The sequence below is a fragment of the Mytilus galloprovincialis genome, chromosome 1, assembly GCF_965363235.1.
Source record: "Mytilus galloprovincialis chromosome 1, xbMytGall1.hap1.1, whole genome shotgun sequence".
NCBI classification, from domain to species: domain Eukaryota; kingdom Metazoa; phylum Mollusca; class Bivalvia; order Mytilida; family Mytilidae; genus Mytilus; species Mytilus galloprovincialis.
The window spans coordinates 102,479,523-102,503,288 of NC_134838.1; the positions used below are offsets into that span (position 1 = coordinate 102,479,523).

Below are 23,766 nucleotides of genomic sequence, written 5' to 3' on the forward strand. Positions count from 1 at the left end.
CAAAAAAAAACAAAAAACACGCCCTTGTCTTTTAAAAATTGTTCCCTTAATGAGTTAGAAAATGATATAAGCTGTAGAATTGAACCTCTGACAATTAATATATAATTCAAACAATAAGAGATATGAATTACTTTAAAAAATGGACTTGATAAATAGTGGGAGGAAAATGAACTTTAAAGTCAGTTAGAAAGGTCAAAAAAGTTTTTGCAGATCGCCCAGGCTAAATCTTATAAATAAAATTGTTATATCCATATTTAAATAGTATAGACAATTTTTATCTTTTACATATAAAAGGATAAATAAGTATCGTAATTTAAACTGTGAACTGTGTACGTAATGCTTATAGTGTAAATATATTGATGGATTAATATTCTATCCTAGTGCGGTGGTGGAACTATTGTTATTGTTTTACTTCATAAACGGAGGTGTACCTATATTGGCAGAAATTCATTGGATACAGATACAGAATGTGAGTTCGTGGTCCAGTGGTTAAGACCGATGGCTACAGTGCTGAAGGTCCCGAGTTCGATTCTCACTCGGGGTGCTAAAAATATCAGTACATCAGAAGGGTAATTTTCACCCTCTCACACACATCTCTGGTACCCAGACCGGAGTTTAAACTAGAATGGGTACTTTGGGGGCCTCGGTTGGTCAAAGTTGTCCCCTACTTTGACCTGGAGATCAATCTTCTGATATCTCTCTGGTTTGTCTGTTTCCACCGAGTGGCCCGGTGGTTCTCTCCGAGTACTTCGGCTTCCTCCACCATAATAACAGACTTCCCGGTGTCCTACACGCTCCCTTGGGCGGTGTTGGGTGGGGATTGTTCTGGTGGTGGGATAATATTGTAAAGGACACATCTCCATTAATCCTTAGGGAGTGTACATGGATCCGCTGTACCCTTGCAGTCAATCAAGGGGTGCGTCTTAATTGGCGGAATCTCAGTACATACAATGGCAATCGAGCAGACCCTACACAAATTTGCAAATAAACAAAATTTAATTTAATATATCTGGAGTATTACATGGAAAATATTTTGTTATGTAATGATTTGTACAGTTTTATTCGCATCGGGATTTTATATAAACAGTTTTAAACATCAACTTATTTCTGTAAACACAGAATATAAACCGCATACGACTTGTAATTATAATCGCCTCAATTTGTAAACAATGGCGGAAACTTTGGAAAGTGGAAAACGTGATTCAAACGCTGCAGATCTCAACAATGAGGACGACGAATGGATAGGTCCAATGCCAGCAGAAGCAGTAAAGACAAAAAAGAGAAAAGGTTTATAAATATATACTGTCATGACATGTTATAAACTCAGCTTGTCAAATTTTTTTTATGTTATTTAATGGTTAGTTGCCGCTCTTTACATCAAATTATTATACATTCTCAGATCCGGACATCCTGGCATTTAAATTTTTCAAGGGGTGATGCAGATAGGATTCCTCTAGATTTTTCATCTATTTGAAGGTGATAACTGATTATTTATATTGCTGATTATTTTTTAACCAGAATATAATAGTATGATAAAAATCAAAATGGAGATATTATATAGTGTCTTTAACAATATTAAGTGGGTAAAATTACTAGATTCAACTGGTGTCAATATATATCAATTAAATTAATTTGCATTGAAGTCTATGGAAAATCTAGAGGATTCTTCTCCGCATCACCTCTCAACATTGTTTACATAACACAAATGCTAATCATTGATTGGTCAGGTACATGTTGTGATGTCACTGCAGATCTAGGAATGCAATACATGTTACACTATAATAGTATGTAAATACCTATTGTATGTCCGGTATTTTATGTTATTAGATTGTTATTAAATGGATAAGCTTTACATGTTAATTGAGTTGGCATGCTTTACCATACAAAACCAAGAAAGAAAAAAAACTCTGGTCTAATAATTTGCGTTCTCCCGCTTCATGAAGGTCTTAGGATTCTACAATAGATTACAATTTACTCACAAAGATGTAGACAGATAGCCTCTAATGAGATCTTAGGGTTTTCTGGTGTTGATAGGAAATTCTGGTGAGTCTACAGCCTGAAAGGAGAGGAGAAAGATGTTAAATGCATACAATGTACAAATGTACTCAAACCCTTAATTTGAATAAAGGACAAACTGACAATGACTTCAATGTAATGCAAGAAAACAAAAGAACAACTCAAAAGATAAACAATAGTCTACAAAAAACTTAAGACTGAGCAACCCAAATCTCACAAAAAAATAGGGATGGTCTTTAACAGGTCAGGAATAACCACCAATTGGTGGATTATACCTCAATTGACGTATAATCCACCAATTGACGTATAATGGTATAGACCAATTGGTGTATAATTCTTGTTTTTCAAAAGAAATTATTCTAGGCCAACCTTAAAAATATGTTTGTTTGCAGTTTTCCGACTGTACCTACAGACTGAAGGGTCGGTAGGTAGGGAAAATATTTTATTTTATCAGCCAAAATACAGTTTAAACAAGCAGTTACACTAAACCAAGTTTCTTGTGAAGAAAAAAAACATTTTAAAACAACAAACACTGGACATGCTGAAAACCAACATCAAATGAACAGGCATTTTCAGATAAAAAACTTTTTAACCAAAACTGAAACTTTAACATAGTGTCATTATCCAATTTATGACATAACATATGGTATAATTATTAAATACTGGAACACTTATAATCAAGGAATGTCATTATGACTAGAACTGTTTTAAAGAAATATATTCAGACATGTATGCTTCTTGACTAGAATGTTTTCATGAGTAGAGTATTTTCATCAGAAAAATGTAGATATTAAAGATTTATAAGACAATGTATTAAAGAGTGTATTTTTAATAAAAAAAAAAATAACCATTGAATCTTCCTCAATTGAAAAAAAGTATTAAGACATTCGACTGTTTTCATATTTCTAACAATATTTAATTATATGTGAAAAGGTTATATTTTTGCCAGGCTTTAATGAAAACCAAAGAAATCTAAAGTTTGGGGTGAAATCCATAGCACCCCATTAAAAGTAAATGGTCTGTACTGAAATGTTTTTAATGCATAACGAAAATTGACAGCATAGCTCTTAAGGACATGTTTTAATTGAATTCACACAGGCCACACAGTTTGGGTATATTTAATATTGTAAGAAAGAGAATAATTGCAATGAGTGGGGCAGCACCCCTTATCCTAAAGGGGCATACTCATTGCAATCGAAGCAGGGTTTCCCCTGGGTCTATTATTTTTTTCGCCACCTCTTTCGCCAAAACAATATATTTTTCGCCACATTATTATTTTTTCGCCAAATAACATAACTATATTTTTTGTTTAAAATTTATATTTTTTTCTACCCCCCCCCCCTTTTTACCCCCCTTTCCCTTAAATAAGATGATTTTGCCCATTGTGTCTATGATTATGCTCTGAAACTTATTTTAGAGTTTACATGTTAATGAATAAACACTAAAAAATTTCTTTAAAACAACAGATTTTTTTAATTTAAAAGGGAAAACTATTCATTGTATTTTAAACAACTTTAGTAATTGATTGGGCCACTATACTTTTAATAATAAAGAAGATATACGTCCTGGAATATAACAAAATTATTGGACATGTTTTCATTATATAATACCAGTATAGTTTGTAGGGAAAGTTTCTTTAAAAGAAAAATACTGATGTTCCCTTTCGTACTAAGAAGTTTTTTTTACAACAAAACAAAAGTTTTTATCACATGAAATTGATCCCTCGTTTCATGTGTAGTCATTACATTGAAGGGCTACTCTCAATCGAGCCAACCTTTTGGATAGATTTCTTCATAATGACAGTTTTCTTTTTTTTCTTGACCATCGTAAATGAAAAAGTTGAGACGTAAAACTAGGCTTGAAACACGTGTGTCACTCAAACGACTTTAAAAACGTCTTCCTAATCAATTACCGATATTTAAGTCAAAGGATAATTAAAGTTTTAAATCCGAGATTTTTCTTGCTTTTGGACATTTTTCGTCACAACAACAGCTTTCTTTTCTAAACTATCTTTAAAAGCGGAGGAGACGTCAAAAGTTTGCTTCAAACACGTGCGTCGCGGTGGTAAATAAATTCTATATGTGACATTTAGCAGAAGCCATTTAACCATATCATTTTGTCAAACAATTCAATCAACACCTTTATTAATATAGTCCTTTGTTGTCGATAGAAATAAAATGCAATCAGCTGATTATTCATTTCTGTCCAGACGTTAATGAGGTCAAGGTGATTTCCGAGTATTGTCTGATCGGGTAAAGTCCGAGAAACTCGAAAAAAGTAAATATACAAGATGGAGGAAAATAAATCGTTCTATATATTTCTTTCGCCAAATTCTTTCGCAAATGACGAATTTTTATCGCCACAATTATTATTTTTTCGCAAATTGCGAAAATGGCGACCGCCAGCGGAAACCCTGAATCGAAGATAGATTTAATATAGAGAGAGTATATTTATTTTTCAAGCTACATGTAACCATTCATTTTCTCTACATCTTTGTGTAGTTGGGGTTGCTTCTTATTGATTTGGCATGATCTATATCCATTAACATTTCAAATGAGCCCTTCCTCCGTACAGGCGTGTTTACAGATATCCATGAAGATTTAACACAGGGGCTTGTTACAATTGCCGGGTTTACTATCCATACGAACCCCTAAAAAAACACGTGTTTTTTAAGGGTTCGTATGGATAGTAAACCCAGCAATTGTAACAAGCCCCTGTGGATTTAAGTCACGGAGGAGTGGTTTCATCTTTGTCGTCTTCACAACGATTTGTAGAAAATATGCCATACTTCAAGCTGCTGTCGAATTACTTAACCACTGAAATTGGTTCCATAAAGTCAGGCTCCACAGATTCTGTACCTGATTTGTTTGAGACAGAATGAGAATGGTTATCGTGTCAGTTATGAATATCCGCTGCATCATCGTCAATGATAGCATCACACATCATTACATGTGCCTGAATCTGTTAATAAACTTTTTTGTTTGTTATTTGTCTTAAAATTGACACGAGACGACAGCGTAAAGTACTCCTCCGTGACTTCATGGATACCTTTAAACAATTTCCATGTGCTTTATCATTAAATGGTCACATGAACGCTTGACGAGAAGCTAAAAAAAACCGAACTTGAAATGCGTAATTGACCCAGACTTTAAATCATTTCCGGAAAGGACCCAAAGTTCCGGATCGCGTCAATAGAAGTATTAGAAAAAATTTCTTCAAATTTAAAGCAATAAAATTTTCACAGTCGGGAGGATTTTCAAGGGTCGGTCGGTAAACTGCAAACAAACAATATTTTAATTTAAGCCCTATCAAAATGGAGCATTGTTTTCTTAAAACCATATTATGGTATGAAAACTTGTCAAACATTCCTAGTTTAGTATAGTGACATAACATATTGCATTTAATCAATAATTGTATTTGCAGTTTCTTCTATTGTTATCTTGTCAATTCTTGATTGGCAAATTTACCTGTAATCATCTGTCAATGGACATCATTACTGTTTGCAGTCATGCGATCATGAGTACAACTCCACAGGTGAATGGAGCTCTTTGTTAATACTTGACTTTCATTATTAAAAGTCAATCATGGTCAATAGTACAAATGTTTCAACAAAAGAATTGCTGTACACATGCATTCTCAAGAGATGCAGCAGGCTTTGACAAAACTGAAACTTTCAGAGGACTCAATTAGGGTCATAAAATAGGTTGCAAGTTGCAAAATCATGCTCCTATCGCACACTAGCATTTTATTACAAAAAAATTGCATTATACGTCAATTGGTCTATACCAATATACCTCAATTGGTGGATTATACGTCAATTGAGGTATAATCCACCAATTGGTGGTTATTCCTGACCTGTTTAAGCATGATAAGGGTAAGAAGATCTTGCTCCAAATATTGCACCAGTCGTGTTGCTCATATAATAATGAAAACAATTTCAGTCATGTGTCATTTGAGGAAAAAATGATAAATAAGATTATTGAAAAATATCTGTTGTCATTATGTAATTTTAATTATACACATGTTCATGTATATACCTCAGTCATTGTGTTTGTAGGTTGATATTGCCACTCCTGATTTACAATTCTGAAATGTTTAACGAAATAATCATTGAAAATATTCTATTTCAGTTTTGGAGTTTGAAAAAGTCTATCTTGATAACTTACCAAGTGCTCAGTATTATGAAAAAAGTTTCATGCATAGAGATGTTATAACACATTTAGCAGTATCAAAGTAAGTAAAAGGTTGAAATAAGTTTATGTTTTAATATGTTTTCAAATGTGTCAGAATGAACAGGTTTGGTGTTAATTTGTACATCCATTATGAAATGATATATTTTCATAGTTGAAATTTTAATGAAAAAAGGTGTGTATGCACTAACCATACCACTAGCTTGATAATGGGAAAATAACTTTGAAAAAGAGTCTTTTAAGACCTTGTTGCTATAAATCCAACCATAGAAGACCTCAAAATTTTTTTTTTTAAATGTGTTTTTATATGAAATATACAATGTATAATAAAAAAATGCAGGTGACGAATACTTTTGGCCAGGTACTGTACCTTCCCCATATGAAATATCAAAACTTCTCTATTCATGTCAAGTTTGGATTCTGAACAGATGAATGAGGTTAAATGATTTTGGTGTCATTGACTCCCTTATTAATGATGGTTGAATTGCTTATAAAATAATTGTACTGGCAAATGTAAAATATCTAATGAGCACAAAATATCCTACTGTTCTTCACAGTGAAACAGAATGGACATTATTTGTAAGTCTGTCTTATGGTTGTCATTGTCTTTTTTCAAAAATATTTAAGGGAACTGGTAGCTTTCAATGTTGTTTTTTTCCCCCAAAAAGAAAGTGGAAGACAACAAAGGTCATGAAGGTAGAGCCAAAACTCATATAGTTGAAAAGAGATCAGCTCTACAAAATTGTCTAAAAACATTAAAAAGACAAAAAGTAAAAAAAAGTATAGACAATACATGAAAAATTAAAGACTAAATAACATGTTTTAGAAAAGTGTTCATGGTTAAGAAAAGGTGAATTATTCTTTAAAATTTAAGAGAAAAATGCTTTATATTTTTTGGAAAGGGTACTTTTATGGATTGTGATCCTACAGGATGTTCATCAAATATAAAAAAGAAGATGTGGTATGATTGCCAATGAGACAACTGTCCACAAGAGACCAAAATGACACAGACATTAACAACTATAGGTCACTGTACAGCCTTCAACAATGAGCAAAGCCCATACCGCATAGTCAGCTATAAAAGGCCCCGATAAGACAATGTAAAACAATTCAAACGAGAAAATTAACGGCCTTATTTATATAAAAAAATGAAGGAAAAACAAACGACAACCACTAAATTACACACAAAGCCTTTTTCAGATTTAAATGTACACACTCGCTTTTCATTATTTGTGATTGTGCATTCTAAATTTTTTTTTAAATTATTGAAAGTGTGATGTTTTAATATTAAATTGAAATATATATATATAGTGTGACAAAATTTTCATTGACCAAGTATCCTAAACAAGCATTCATCTTTAATTTAATTTACAGGAGTGATTTTATTGTGACTGCTAGTTGTGATGGCCATGTTAAGTTCTGGAAGAAAAAAGAAGAAGAAGGAATTGAATTTGTCAAACACTTTAGAAGCCATTTAGGTAATTGATGAATTGAACATTTGATTGGTAGTTCTTAGATTGATTTGAAGTAGTTTGTTTTTCATAGCTACACATAGGTGCAAATAGTAATCATTGTTACAATGAATAATTCCTGGCTAATTTTATAGCAGAATATCAGCTTTAAAGATATTTAAGATATCGCATGACATGCACACACCATCATACACAAGGCTTTCATAGCTTACAAAATAAATGTCATCATTACAATTTTTGAAGTTACTATGTATATCAAAGATCAAGTTCAAAGTTACTAAAAAAAAATATGTAAATTGGAACAGAAAAGAGGTTTCCAGATTCTAGTTAATCAAATGATAATATTAGTTACACAGGGTTCAATGTCCTAATACAAGAATTTATTGGGTCAATAAAATTCCGCCTCATTCGATATGAATTTTGTTAGTTGAATTTAGATGCAATTTTTGTTAAAGATATTCTACTTTATGTTCTGTATTTTAGGAAATATCCAAGATCTTGGCATGAGTCCTAATGGTGAATTTTGTTGTACCATCTCAGATGACAAGTCTGCTAAAGTATTTGATGTTGTTAACTTTGGTAAGTTCAGTTCTTAATATATAAACTGGTTCGCCTTCGGGCAAGAAGAAGAAAGCCAAAACAAAATATTAATGTTGTCACTACTATTTCTGCTGGTAATTCTGAAATACTTTAATCAAACATTTATAATTGATATATACATTTGAAAAAATTACAAAGAGTAAAGGCTTCTGACAACCTCAGATTTTGAAATTATTTTGCATTAAAGTAAACAACCTGTTTGTCAACAACTTATTAATATGAATGATCAGCAGATAATTGAATGAATTAGTTATATTTGCCAATGCTCACAATTCTATGCTGTCTTATTATATATTTTTGTATAGATATGATCAATATGATGAAGTTAACATTTAACCCTTTGTGTTGTGGTTGGCTGTTTAAGGCAGGTGATCCACTCGCAGCGTTAGCAATGTAAGTAGACATTCTGTGGCTGGTAAATATATTAATACATTTAGAAACAGATATGCACAGGGATGTGTGTATACCTCCCCCCTTTGATCAGAAAAAATAATCATTTTTGACAAATATTGTGTTTCAGGTTGAGATGATTGGAGTTTTCAATTTCAGAAAAAGAAACTGAAATAAGGCATACATTTAAGTAAAAAATGATGTAACTTACATCATTTTTTACTAAGTTTAATTACTGATATTAAAAAGATTTGGTCAAGTTAAAAAAAATGTCATAAAATTTGTTATTAACAGTACAAGTGGATCAATTAAGTTCTGCTTTACATGATAATATATAAATTACTAAGAACATGCCAAAACTGTCTTGGTATTTTCAAGGGGTCTCATTAGGGGGTCCTGATCCCGGATCCCGCTTACTGTTTTGTCAAATTCCTGTATCCCGCTTATACTATGTACGTAAGCAATTCTCATTTTTTTTGTAATTTCCTGGGTCCCGCTAGACCTCATTTCCCATTTTCACGGCACAATAATTTGATTTTCACGTGTCACGCTTACACAAAATCAGCAATCCTGTGTCACGCTTAGACCCCAATGAGACCCACTTTTAACATGATTGTATTTCTTTTTGTGGTAAATTGATGACTAGCAGTTTATAAACTCAATGACTACAAAAAAGGATTGATTTACTAATACTGGATGTCAGGTTAGTTTTTCCTTAGTCTCTGTGTTTAAAAAAACATAATCTGTTTTCAAATTTCTTACACCTATGTATTACAGATCAGATAAAGATAGTGGCTGTATTTATATTTATGATGGACGAGGGGGAAATGATCCAATACATAAGATAGAGAAATTACATTATAAACCTGTGATAATTATGAAGGTAAGAGGACAGTATTACATTTTATCGGTAATTTGTACATTTTTCCTTTGATGTGTACTCGCTGATAATGTCAGTATCAGTGGACTGGCCGTGATATAAAAATTATTGGGTTAGTACGCAAATGACATGCGCGAATGCAACGCTTAAGGATCTTTCTCCTTTCATTCACAAAATTGCGCAAGATTTTCACGCAGAAGCGCACGAGATTTTTGGCGAACGAAACACTTGACATTGATTATAACTTTCACACAGTTATGTTAGCCTTTTTTGTTGTGAAAATGTGAACAGAAAATGCATGAAAAAGCCGACAGACTTTAAAAAAATGCGTTATCTCATAATTGATATATGAAGTACAACTAACACATCGTCCATGGTGTTCCAATCCAAGTTTTTATTCATACAATACCTGAATACCAATACATAGCTTGGTGCCGTTTTCTTTTTCTGTTTCTTGAAAAGATCTTGAGAAGTATTTGTTTTACCTGTTCAGTCACTATAAATAGTGACCAAAAAGACTGAAAAGGTACCGCTATAGCATGGCCATGAGAGAAGCTAGAAAAAAATGAAATTTACACATTTTCGACATTTTTGTGGGACCATCATATACAATTTTAAAAGATGTGGTTTCATTGTCAATTTAAAGACCGATATTCATAAAACAAAGAACAAAAAAGAACTTATTCATATGTGGATCTAGGATAAATTTTAAAAAGGGGGTAACCGGGGCACCATCTATTAAAATGTTTGAAATAATTATGAAGTAGACAAGAAATGAGCTTGTTCAGATAATTTACAAATTACAGTCAGCTTTAAGTAAAATACAAATTAAATAATAATTATAACTTGACGTCGTTGAACTTAAAAATGATGATCGATGAAAAATCTGCTGATTCATATCGTATCATTCTATAATATATATAATGTTCTGACTTACTATGCTCGAGGGGGGATAGGACCTTAATCAGGACTCCCGGATCGGGTGTCTTTAAGCTTGTGATTTCGGGATATCGGGATTTACTTTATTTTAATCACAGGAGTTTGAAATCCTATCAATAAGGGGTTAAAAATATACCAAAGTCGACTATCACAGTAGAGCTTCTCTCGAAAACATATACCAAAGTCGACTATCACAGTAGAGCTTCTCTCGAAGAGCTCTCTCCGAGAGAAGCTCCTCTCAGAGAGAAGCTCTACTGTGATAGTCGACTTTGGTATATTTTTAACCCCTTATTGATAGGATGTCAAACTCCTGTGATTTAAATTCGGGACCTCGTGATTTCGTGTTTTTAAACCCGGGATTTCGGTATCAGGACCCTCCTATCCCCCCTCTATGTTGATGCTTTGTGAAAAATGAAGAAATCTGACTTACCGGTATGCTACCATTATAATTGCCATTGTTTGAGTCATGTAAAAAGCAGAATATTAATGAAAAACATGCAATAATTCCTTTTCAATACTTTGTGCAAGAGAACGCCATGTTTACTGCACTGTGACAAAATTTCAAATGACGTAATGCAGCCTGTGACGTCAAGTGTGATTCGGCGTGATTCGAAGCGAAAAAGAAGTTCGTTTGTTATTTTCTCTATTATTGTAGTAATTTTTATTTTTTTTAAATTACCGATAAACAGAATAAAGGACTTTTTGTTTTTGATACTGACTTTATCACAGAAAATATCAGGTTCGCCCTTCGGGCTCACCTGATATTTTACTGTGATAAAGTCAGTATCAAAAATAAAAAGTCCTTTATTCTATATTGATTGGATGGTGGAATAAAGAATCCTTTGATTGGTGGATAAACATAAGGTATCATCAGACTTCATGATTTGAGTATCTTGATACACAATTAAAAATGTAAAATCTTTAATTTATGAATATTTGAATCACATGAAAACAGTATGAAAATCCATGTTGACATGCTAATGATGTATATCTTAGTTGATTTCATTTGTTACTTGTTTAGACTGAGTTATCCATATTGTATGATGCTTGTTTATTATTGCAGATTTATAATGACCTCTAAATCTTTATTTGCATTAATTGAAGGTGATATTGAGTGTTTTTGTTTGTAAACCATTTTAAGAGAGAACTGGTTATTCATTTAGATTTTTTGAATTGCAAGAATCTTAAAAAAAAATAATATCTTTTATTACATATTTTTTAATGATTTACTTTGTTTTACAGTACAGTGTACAGTATAACGTTACAGTTTATTGAAGGTTTATGTGTTATGAATGATTTACTTTGTTTTACAGTACAATGTACAGTATAATGTTACAGTTTATTGAAGGTTTATGTGTTATGAATGATTTACTTTGTTTTACAGTACAATGTACAGTATAATGTTACAGTATCTGTAGATAAGAGTGGAATGTTGGAATATTGGACAGGACCACAGAGGGACTATTCATTCCCTAAAAACGTAGACTGGGAACATAAAACTGATACTGACCTGTATGAATTTGCAAAGGTTGCTATTATTTAGAAGACAAATAGGTTATTTGAATTTAAAAAAAAACAAAAAAACTTGACCTGTATAAAACAACATAAACGTTAACCATTTTAGTTCAAATTAAATCATGTATTTAATGGTTTTGGATTCACAAATTTTAGATATTTTCTAGATCGAAATGAGATCAATGAAAAAACTAAATTATAAGATAGGACATTTTTCAATGTTATTTATGGCTTTAAAATTTATCTCATCTGAAAGTTGATTGACTTTCCTTGGAAGGTTATGCATTATATACTAAGAAGAAAATAATGATCTAAAAATTATACAGAAATAAAGTTTCTTATTTTTTGTCCCTTCAGATTATTCAAATGAAATGCTTATTTTCTAATTGAACTCTTTATGTTTTTACAGCTTAAGATCTCAGTCTTTGACATATGTTTCTCACCTGATGGTAAATTATTTGCAACTGTATCCTCTGATAGAAAGGTAAAGTAAAACATGGTATAGATCATTGTTTGGTTAGGTTTTATCCATATGTTATAATTCAGTAATATAGATGGTATTCTTAATATAAAAGTACTGGATGACAGAATGAATCAGTTACTACATATACAATGTAAATAGATAAGTAGATTTCGTATGAGTGCCAATGAGACAAATCTCCATCCAAGTCACAATTTATAAAAGTAACCAAAGTATGGTCTTCAACCTGGAGCTTTGGCTCACACCGAAACAGAAAGCTATAAAGGACATAATAAAAAATGCATATTATTATTAAGAAAAAACTGAAAAGGAAAATTCAAATAAACTTAAAGATTGAATATTTAGATAAAACTGAAATGGCACTAAATATTCCAGTATGTGCAAATTGTATTTATTAGTAAGAACAGTCAAATTCATGCTTTTTAAAAGGTTTGTGGTCAAGTTTTATAACAAACAAAAGGCTTCAAGGAGCCTGTATAATTGACATGGAGCTATAGAATTGAGAAAGGAAATGGGAATGTGTCAAAGGGCAGAAAACAGCTCAAGTATATTATTAACTAGTGTTCTTATACAGTTCTAAAATTTTAATATATTCTTATAATTTAATTCTTCTAATTGGTTGAAAGAATTTTTTTGATCAGCTCATATCAGCTGCAACCCTGATAAACTTTTAATTATGATTGTGTGTATTGTGTCTTCTTAAAAGTAAACCCCATCAGTTTCGAAACATTTATAGCTGTCTTCACATACATAATGTTAGTAATTTTGATCAGTTTTGTGTGTTTTGTGATTTTACAGGTGAGAGTATTTAAATTTCTGACTGGGAAGTTGTCCAAAGTTTTAGATGAATCTCTCCAACAGTTCACAGAATTGCAGCAGGTATAAATATAGACTTTATGACGAGGGTTTTGAAACACCCAGTCACTTTATTCACATAAATAAAACCTTTTTATTTCTGAATTTACAGTTTTGCATCAACAATGGATTTTATCAATAAATCAGTTTAAACTTCGCTTTATTTGATATTCTAATATGACGACCTGTTATTGTCAACCAGTATAATTACAATATATCTACCTTTAGTGCGAACGCAGTAATAAACAAAAACGGCTGTTCCGCGTTACGACCAACTTATTTATACTGCCAGATATTCTTAATTTTCGACATCAAAATCCTGACTTTACGAAGGCCAAGATTCAGTTACAATATATTTAACTCTATTCTACAGCAAAATGAATAAATCAGTCCATTTCAATTTATTTTTCATGGTGAAATTTCATAAAATGAAAATTCTGTGAAATGATTTTATTGTCTTGGCATGGCAACAAATCAAGGTTACGTCACAAGTATGTTTCTGTAAACAAAAAATCAAATGTAAATACCGGGCGTTTTAAAGCTTCTTGTATACCTCAGAACTAATAAATTTACATGGGAAGAAAATATATAAGTGAAAAATAATCATTGAATTATAGTAATATTATCAAAATTGGGTAAAATGGAACAGCCAAAACAGTATCGTATGTATAGGGCTTTCATGGACCGAATTTGTCCTATTAGAATCGAAATTATTCATGGCAGCCGTAGCTAATGCTCAGGGTAAAATAATCAAATATAAATGCCCAACCCAGGGTTAAATTAAAACAAATCTACGGCTGCCATGAATTATTTCTTAAACAATATGTTGAAAAGTATGATTGATCAATATATTGTAATAATGTATTATATTTTAAAAGATTTAGAAATTATAAGTATTTAAAAACTTTTTATGTGTTGATTACAGATGAAACAGCAGTTACCAAATATGGAGTTTGGGAGAAGATTAGCAGCAGAAAGAGATCTAGAAAAGTCTGAAGCATTTCATTTATGTAACATTAGTAAGTGAGTGTTATAAGTAAGACACAGAAATGAAATCAATCACTTTATCATTCATTTTAGGTTATTAGAAATATATCTTCTCTTCATACCCATTTCATACCAAACAGTGGCGGATCCAGAACTTTTTGTAAGGGGGGCATTGACTGACCTAAGAGAGGGCCTGCTCCAGTCATGCTTCAGTGATTCCCTATATAATCAACCAAATTTTTCCCACAAAAGGGGGTGCCTTCATTATAACAGAGAATCTAGTCTTATAATGATCACAACAATTCCGCTACATTGATCACAATAATATTTAAAGTAGGAACTGTTTTGTTCAACAACAATAAAAAAAAACCTATAGAAGAATAACAAATAGACTATTGTCTATAGCACCAAAATGAAGACCTATAATTCTTTCCAATTAAGATTGATTGATTGGTGTTTAACACTATATTGTGCTATTTTGTGGTGTTCAGTTTTTATTTGTGGAGGGAGCCAAAGTGCCCTAAGAGAACCACAACCTTTGATAGGAAAACTAGCAATCTTAGTCAATTAAGATTGGATCGAGTGCACTTGCCCTGTGTGGTATTCAAACTAACAACCTCAGTATTGACAGGCTAGTGATACAGTATTGACAGACTAGTGATACAGTATTGACATGCTAGTGATACAGTATTGTCAGGCTAGTGATACAGTATTGACAGGCTAGTGATACAGTATTGACAGGCTAGTGATACAGTATTGATAGGCTAGTGATACAGTATTGACAGGCTAATGATACAGTATTGACAGGCTAGTGATACAGTATTGTCAGGCTAGTGATACAGTATTGACAGGCTAGTGATACAGTATTGTCAGGCTAGTGATACAGTATTGACAGGCTAGTGATACAGTATGGACATGCTATTGACAGGCTAGTGATACAGTATTGTCAGGCTAGTGATACAGTATTGACAGGCTAGTGATACAGTATTGACAGGCTAGTGATACAGTGTTGACAGGCTAGTGATACAGTATTGACAGGCTAGTGATACAGTATTGACAGGCTAGTAATACAGTATTGACAGGCTAGTGATAGTGTTGACAGGCTAGTGATACAGTATTGACAGACTAGTGATACAGTATTGACAGGCTAGTGATACAGTATTGACAGGCTAGTGATACAGTATTGTCAGGCTAGTGATACAGTATTGACAGGCTAGTGATACAGTATTGTCAGGCTAGTGATACAGTATTGACAGGCTAGTGATACAGTATTGACAGGCTAGTGATACAGTGTTGACAGGCTAGTGATACAGTATTGACAGGCTAGTGATACAGTATTGACAGGCTATTGATACAGTATTGTCAGGCTAGTGATACAGTATTGACAGGCTAGTGATACAGTATTGACAGGCTATTGACAGGATAGTGATACAGTATTGTCAGGCTAGTGATACAGTATTGACAGGCTAGTGATACAGTATTGACAGGCTAGTGATACAGTATTGTCAGGCTAGTGATACAGCATTGACAGGCTAGTGATACAGTATTGACAGGCTAGTGATATAGTATTGACAGGCTAGTGATACAGTATTGTCAGGCTAGTGATACAGTATTGACAGGCTAGTGATACGTAATACAGTATTGACAGGCTAGTGATACGTAATACAGTATTGACAGGCTAGTGATACAGTAGTGCAACTACTTAGACCACTTGGCTACAAAGGCTCCAATGAATAAATATTGTAATGGTTAGCAACCATGCAGCCTGAATATAGATATAGGAAGATGTGGTGTGAGTGCCAATGAGACAACTCTCCATCCAAATAACAATTTATAAAAGTAAACCATTATGAATATGCATGTTAGTTGAATAAGTTTATCGAGTAGGATGATATGTCTTTTTGCAGAATATGACATTGGAATTGTAAGAAAATAATAAAGTCAGTATGCATGCAAGTCTAGTTCAAAGCTGGATTATTTATATCTCACTGTAATTTTATTGTATCATAGATGTATGTTGCATTTGAAAGTGGCAGTTAAGCAGCAATCTAGCAATCCATCAATAGACTGTAGTTGGGAGATAGAAAGAACCTGATTATACTGTTTAGTTTATCTTTTTCAGTATTTGATGAAAGTGGAAACTTTATTTTATATGGAACCATGCTAGGAATAAAAGGTAATGTATTTAATGTATTTCTTATCCTAAAAGTAACCATTTAAATATCCTCTGTAACCAATCTGATTAGAATGAAATCCTTCACTTTTCTCTTTGATTAGATTGTCACTCATGTAATATCAAATTGTATATGATATTTTTATGTCAATATTGTACTAAAAAAAAATATATAATACATATGTTGAAATCTTAATAAACATTTGATAAATTCAAAATTAATAGAATGATATTTATATTTGAAATGTGAACAGACCTACCTAATGATGACCATAAAAAAATTGTATTTAATATTTCAGTGATTAATCTACATACAAACAGATGTGTACGCATGATAGGGAAGCCAGAAAACATCAGAAGTTTATCAATAAGTTTATTCCAAGGTACAGGGAAGAAAAAGAAGGCTGCCATAGATGTAGAAACTGCAGCATCAGACAATCCAACATTACAGAATGTTTTCTTTGATCCATTGTTGTTCTGTACTGCTTTTAAGAAAAATAGATTTTACATTTACTCTCGCAGGGAACCAGAAGACACTAAAAGGTACCAGAGACAAAAAAAAAAAAAAAAAACTAGAAATTTTGAGATTATAAACTGCTGTAACTCATGAATTTTGTCCAAGGAATGACTATTAAATATAAATGAAAGGAGATTTGGGTCAGACATCAGTTAAAAAAAGAGTTCAAACAACACAAGTTAAATTTTAACCTAAAATAAACACCTAATGATCACCTTACAAACTTTCTTCAAAGGACAAGCATCCATATCATGTGACAAACTTTCTTCAAAGGACAAGCATCCATATCATGTGACAAACTTTAAATAACATTGAATTAGGACAATTGTGAATAGACCAACAAAAATCTTACAAAATTCTTAATAGCTGATAAAAGACATGTTCTTTTATATAAAATTGATGTTTTGTTAGCAACAACTAATTGATCATATTCATGTTCCACAAACTCATTCTGACAAGTATTTATATTTAATATCTTCATTTCCCTTGAAACAAAAAAAGTATATTTGCCTGTGAATTACGGTAATATTTTTACAAGAGGATGCAAATAGACAAACTTTACTGCTTCAATATTTAATATTTCAATTAAATTATAAAAATAATGTATGTCAACCTTTCTATTCAATAAGATGAGATAACTTTATTAGCACTAATGCATTATTGACAATAAATGGTTATGGCAACAAATTAAAGCAAACTACAATAACATATATACAATGAAGGAGTGACAGTGGATAATTATGAGAGAAATATATAAAAATAAAAGAGAAGCATATACATTATTACAGAAATCAAGTACCTTTTAATAATGAGTTTCTCACCAACAAGCATTCATTCAAATAGTTGACAACAATTTTTATACGACCGCAAATTTTGAAAAAATTTTCGTCGTATATTGCTATCACGTTGGCGTCTGCGTCGTCGTCGTCGTCGTCGTCCGGCGTCCGAATACTTTTAGTTTTCGCACTCTAACTTTAGTAAAAGTGAATAGAAATCTATGAAATTTTAACACAAGGTTTATGACCATAAAAGGAAGGTTGGTATTGATTTTGGGAGTTTTGGTCCCAACATTTTAGGAATAAGGGGCCAAAAAGGGCCCAAATAAGCATTTTCTTGGTTTTCGCACCATAACTTTAGTTTAAGTTAATAGAAATCTATGAAATTTTGACACAAGGTTTATGACCACAAAAGAAAGATTGGGATTGATTTTGGGAGTTTTGGTTTCAATAGTTTAGGAATAAGGGGCCAATAAAGGGCCCAAATAAGGGCCCAAATAAGCATTTTTCTTGGTTTTTGCACTATAACCTTAGGTTAAGTAAATGGAAATCTATGAAATTTAAACACAATGTTTATGACCACAAAAGGAAGGTTGGTATTTATTTTGGGAGTTTAGGACCCAACAGATTAGGAATTAGGGGCCAAAAAGGGACCCAAATAAGCATTTTTCTTGGTTTTCGCACTATAATGTTAGTATAAGTAAATACAAATCTATGAAATTTAAACACAAGGCTTATGACCATAAAAGGAAGGTTGGTATTGATTTTGGGAGTTTTGGTCCCAACAGTTTAGGAAAAAGGGGCCCAAAGGGTCCAAAATTAAACTTTGTTTGATTTCATCAAAATTGAATAATTGGGGTTCTTTGATATGCCGAATCTAACTGTATATGTAGATTCTCAACTTTTGGTCCCGTTTTCAAATTGGTCTACATTAAGGTCCAAAGGGTCCAAAATTAAACTTAGTTTGATTTTGACAAAAAATGAATCGGTTGGGTTCTTTGATATGTTGAATCTAAAAATGTACTTAGATTCTTGATTATTGAAGTTTTTTTGGTCCAGTTTTCAAATTGGTCTACATTAAGGTCCAAAGGGTCCAAAATTAAACTTTGTTTGATTTCATCAAAAATTGAATCCTTGGGGTTCTTTGATATGCCAAATCTAACTGTGTATGTAGATTCTTCATTTTTGGTCCTGTTTTCAAATTTCAAATTCTACATTAAAGTCCAAAGGGTCCAAAATTAAACTAAGTTTGATTTTAACAAAAATTGAATTCTTGGGCCTCTTTGATATGCTGAATCTAAACATGTACTTAGATTTTTGATTATGGGCCCAGTTTTCAAGTTGGTCCAAATCAGGATCTAAAATTATTATATTAAGTATTGTGCAATAGCAAGTCTTTTCAATTGCACAGTATTGTGCAATGGCAAGAAATATCTAATTGCACAATATTGTGAAATAGCAAATTTTTTTTTAATTAGAGTTATCTTTCTTTGTCCAGAATAGTAAGCAAGAAATATCCTATTTGTGCAATAGCAAGAATTTTTTTTAATTGGAGTTATCTTTCTTTGTCCAGAATCAACTTAAATCTTTGTTATATACAATATACAATGTATATACACTTTTTACTACCAACTGATAAATTTAAATAATCTTTATCATTCAGTGATAACAAGCAGTTTTTTTACATCTTAATATTTTATGATGTATTTAAATGAGTAGTTATTGTTGCAAACTCCATTAGAAATTTGAATTGATATCAGTTTTGAAAAAGGGAAACGGGGATGTGAAAAAAAAGGGGGGGGGTTAAATTTTTTTCATTTCAGATTTCATAAATAAAAAGAAAATTTCTTCAAACATTTTTTTGAGAGGATTAATATTCAACAGCATAGTGATTTGCTCAAAGGCAAAAAAAACCTTTTAAGTTCATTAGACCACATTCATTCTGTGTCAGAAACCTATGCTGTGTCAACTATTTAATTTTAGATTTAAAAAGTTTGAAGAAATCTTTAATTGATTTGTAAAATCTTGGCATTTGTTTTGTGTAAAAAAAAACCATGTAATGTCAAAAATTTGATCACAATCCAAATTCAGAGCTGTATCATGCTTGAATGTTTTGTCCATACTTGCCCCAACTGTTCAGGGTTCGACCTCTGCGGTCGTATAAAGCTGCGCCCTGCGGAGCACCTGGTTAATTGTTGTTGGGGAATTACTATTTAGAATTGATATAAGCAAGTTATATGATAAAGAAGGTAGTTTGTTGTTCAATAAAACATTATTTAATTTTTTATGCAAGTTATCTCTCACATAGTTATAGGATGAACATTTTAATAGAAAGTGTAGTTCATCTTCAATGTCTCCAGTGTTGCAGCAAAGATATACCCTACTCTGCTTTGATATTTTTATATATCGCCCTCTTTCAATAGATAAAGTATGAGCACTTAACCTTAATCTATATAATGTTGATCTATCACATTTGGATTTGCATTGATCAACATACAAGGGTATGTTAATTAACTTTAGATTTTCTTTATATCTTTGAATCCCAAACAGGTAAAATAATTGACTTTGTGAATTTCAGTATTGATTCAGAAAGAGATGTGTTCAATGAAAAACCATCAAAAGAAGAAATTGTATCTTCTGCACAGGTATGTATACTGTCGATGATGTGGGGTGGGGATTATAGGTCACTCTCTATTGTCCACTGATAAAGATGGATTTCAGCATTTTTTGTCAAATTTATGAGATATGCATTTATAAGTTTTTTTACTGATTCATTTATATTTTTACACAATGCCTTACAGTAAGAGCACCAATAAAAATAATAAAGATTAGATGCTTAAGAAATATAAAGCTGAGTTTTTAATGATAGAAAATATATTTTGTGAAAGAGAAAAGTTTAACAAATTTATTGTAAGGTGTAAGACTTTTAAGTGCAAAGACTCCTTCTTTATTATTGTCTATATTTTAAAAATAATTGTAGGATGCTTCATACACCAGAGTAGCTGAATCTTGTATTATGTATACAACTATGGGTGATATTCATCTCAAGTTATTTGCAAAAGAGTGAGTACAAGTATCTTACAATACTTATAGAAATAGCAACCTTTCACAGGTTTTGTTGAGTGTGAATGATTTCTTGTCTTTATTTGACTAAGACAAGATTTTCTTGTTTTGCATTATCACTGGTTTTAGATTTGTATCAGTAATGTTTACCAAATAGTTAGAACTGTCTACCAATTTTATTATTTTATATTCAAGTGTACTATTAGTTATCTTGGTGTAATCAGGGGTGTACAGAATTTTACACCGTTGTTGAAAATTCATACACCCTGAGGCGCAGCCGAATGGGTGTATGAATTTTCAACAACGGTGTAAAATTCCGTACACCCCTGATTACACCAAGATAACGAATTTATTTCTTATAAACAATACCTTTTTATTCTCGTGGGATTTTACTCATTTTGAAACCAGGACGTAAAATTGTAAAAATGGTAATGAAAATTTTCCAGCTAATATTATTTCAATGTCCATGTTGCTGCACATTGTCAAACTCTTTTTTACTTTATTTTTGGAAAAATTCAGAAAATTTTTGTGTTCTTTTGAGTTTACAAAAAAAAAACAAAAAAAATATCATTTTTTTTTTAGCATTTTCTTCCTCTTATTTTTTTTCTTTTTTTTTTTTCTTTATTTTGTGAAAATTTTATTTTTTAATCTCTTTTTGGCAAAATGTCATTTTTTTTTTAAATTTTGGCAAAATTTTATTTATCCCCGGGTGAACAAAGGTGGGGTGTTATTTACACCGGGGTAGTCAACCAATCAGATTGAAGTATTTTTGCTGCATAAGAAATAAATTATTTTACACAATCATATAAACATTTTGTATGCCTTTTTTATTTACGGTGATTATTTATGCTTTACATGTAATATAACTTTGATGTGAACCTAGTACTTTGAATCTGTTGATATTTGATAAAAATATAGTTATAATATCTTATCTTTTCTGTTTTAGATGTCCAAAGACTGTTGAGAATTTCTGTGTACATTCTAGGGATGGATACTATAATGGACACATAGTTCATAGGGTCATCAAAAACTTTATGATTCAGACAGGGGATCCACAAGGTAAGATATTTCAAATATTTTACAGAAATATTATCTTTGGAATGATGTTGGTGTTTGTTTTATTCATGATCAGGGGCAGAGAACTTGTTGAGCTGTCATGATCACTTTGAGGAATATATAAACTTTGTCTAATATAAGATAACTTGCTAAACTGTAAAAAAAAACAGTAGCCAAATACTATTTGAGCTGTGTAAGATAGGAATCGACCTAATGCACATACATGTATATTAAAGACTTTGATTTATTTTGAACATTCAAATACAATATAAAAGATTTTTTTATCTGTTTTGTAGGGTTCTCAATTTTCAAACAATTACAGATTTTGCATAGAGATTTGTTTCAACCCAAAATAGGTTAACAGATGTATTGATATTATTCACTTGCATCAGGTTGATTTCTATCTGATTATTAATTATATGTAACGGTACATTTTCTTTGGACTGTAGCAGCAGAAAGATCAGATATATTGATATTTTTACAGGCAATGGTACTGGTGGTGAATCCATCTGGGGTGGAGAATTTGAAGATGAATTCCATCCATCATTAAGACATGACAGACCATATACACTCAGCATGGCTAATGCTGGACCAAATACCAATGGATCTCAGTTCTTCATAACTCTAGTACCAACAGTGAGTGTATAGATCTTTACAATACTTCCAGTATCTAAATATAGTCTTATTTAGCTATCTTTTATGAAATTTTGTTGGTTTTCAATTTTGCAATACTTTTTGGCAAAATTAGATTTATTGCCAGCAGATATATTTATTTTACATTTATTTATCTCTAAAAATGAATAACTGTGACTTAACTGTAAGTATTGCTCTCCACCTATTGTAGTTAATTCATAATTTTCACCAAATTGCACTTAAATTATCAAACCAAATTGTTCAACTAGTCAGATATTTTACCTAAACTGCTGTAGAAAACTACTCAGAGGCGGATTTAGGGGCCCAGGCCCCCTTTTCTGGGAAAAATTGTGGTTGCTTATATAGGGAATCACTGAAGTGTGACGGGAGCGGCCCCCTCTTAGGCAGTCAGTGGGCCCCCACTTATGAAATTTCTGGATCTGCCACTGCTACTGTCATTTCAACTAAGTGCAAGGTGATAAAAAAAAACAGCATGCTTACAAGACTTGATTTTTTTTTCATTAAATAGTTGTTATAAAATTGAAATGCATGGGATCATTGTTCTTGTGTCATTTTACTACAATATTGTTAGTCCACTACCGACGAAGTTGAAGGGGACTTTAGGTTTGCACTCTAGTCTGTCTGTCTGTCTGTATTTTGTTCCAGTCCAAGTAATTTTAAACCAGTATGAGACTATACTTTGTCATGCAATACTCTCAGAATGCTTGTTGTTACTGTAATATTTTGGTTGAAATTTTATTTTTTTATTTGCATTCAAAACTTATCATAAAGGTTTTAAACAACCTTGTCTTTTGATTCTATTAACCATTGTGTTATAAAATTGTGTTATAAAATGAATAAATGCTAATGCAAACTATAAAAAAAAATCATTAAAAACAACAACAGCAGATCTATATTTTCATTTTAGAAATTATCAACTATTTATTGAAAAAAGAAATGTAGAGCCTTTTGTTTCTTATTGAGATAAAGATAATTTTATGAACATTTGACTGTTTAACCTTAATGGTTTGATTTGTTTTTGTTTTCAGCCTTGGTTAGACAATAAACACACAGTTTTTGGAAGAGTAACAAGAGGCATGGATGTGGTGCAAAATCTAGGAAATGTGAAAACAAATAGTAAAACTGACAAACCATTAGACGATATCAGAATTATAAACATAGCTATTAAATGATGCTTCTGTCAATAAAATATGTATTTGTAA

The 23,766-nt window shown here is 31.7% G+C and overlaps 1 protein-coding gene across 1 annotated transcript; it reads left to right on the forward strand.

The window, feature by feature from the left end:
* The first annotated feature begins 1,134 nt into the window (after positions 1-1,134).
* LOC143047857 (peptidylprolyl isomerase domain and WD repeat-containing protein 1-like) lies at positions 1,135-23,766 on the forward strand. The gene is made up of 17 exons (XM_076221162.1): positions 1,135-1,287; positions 6,147-6,249; positions 7,581-7,684; positions 8,162-8,257; positions 8,584-8,671; positions 9,446-9,551; positions 11,872-12,015; positions 12,412-12,486; positions 13,282-13,362; positions 14,264-14,357; positions 16,448-16,501; positions 16,798-17,041; positions 20,370-20,436; positions 20,772-20,854; positions 21,801-21,913; positions 22,395-22,546; positions 23,593-23,766. Exons 1-17 carry the CDS (start codon positions 1,170-1,172, stop codon positions 23,734-23,736), a joined length of 1,866 nt encoding a protein of 621 aa, XP_076077277.1. The 5' UTR covers positions 1,135-1,169; the 3' UTR covers positions 23,737-23,766.

Excerpts from the sequence above, each read along its gene's own strand:
- LOC143047857 (XM_076221162.1), top strand. The coding sequence starts at position 1,170 with ATGGCGGAAACTTTGGAAAGTGGAAAACGTGATTCAAACGCTGCAGAT. Across the intron at positions 8,672-9,445 it reads CCACTCGCAGCGTTAGCAAT|ATCAGATAAAGATAGTGGCT; the intron begins GTAAGTAGACAT and ends TATGTATTACAG. Across the intron at positions 16,502-16,797 it reads AACCATGCTAGGAATAAAAG|TGATTAATCTACATACAAAC; the intron begins GTAATGTATTTA and ends TTAATATTTCAG.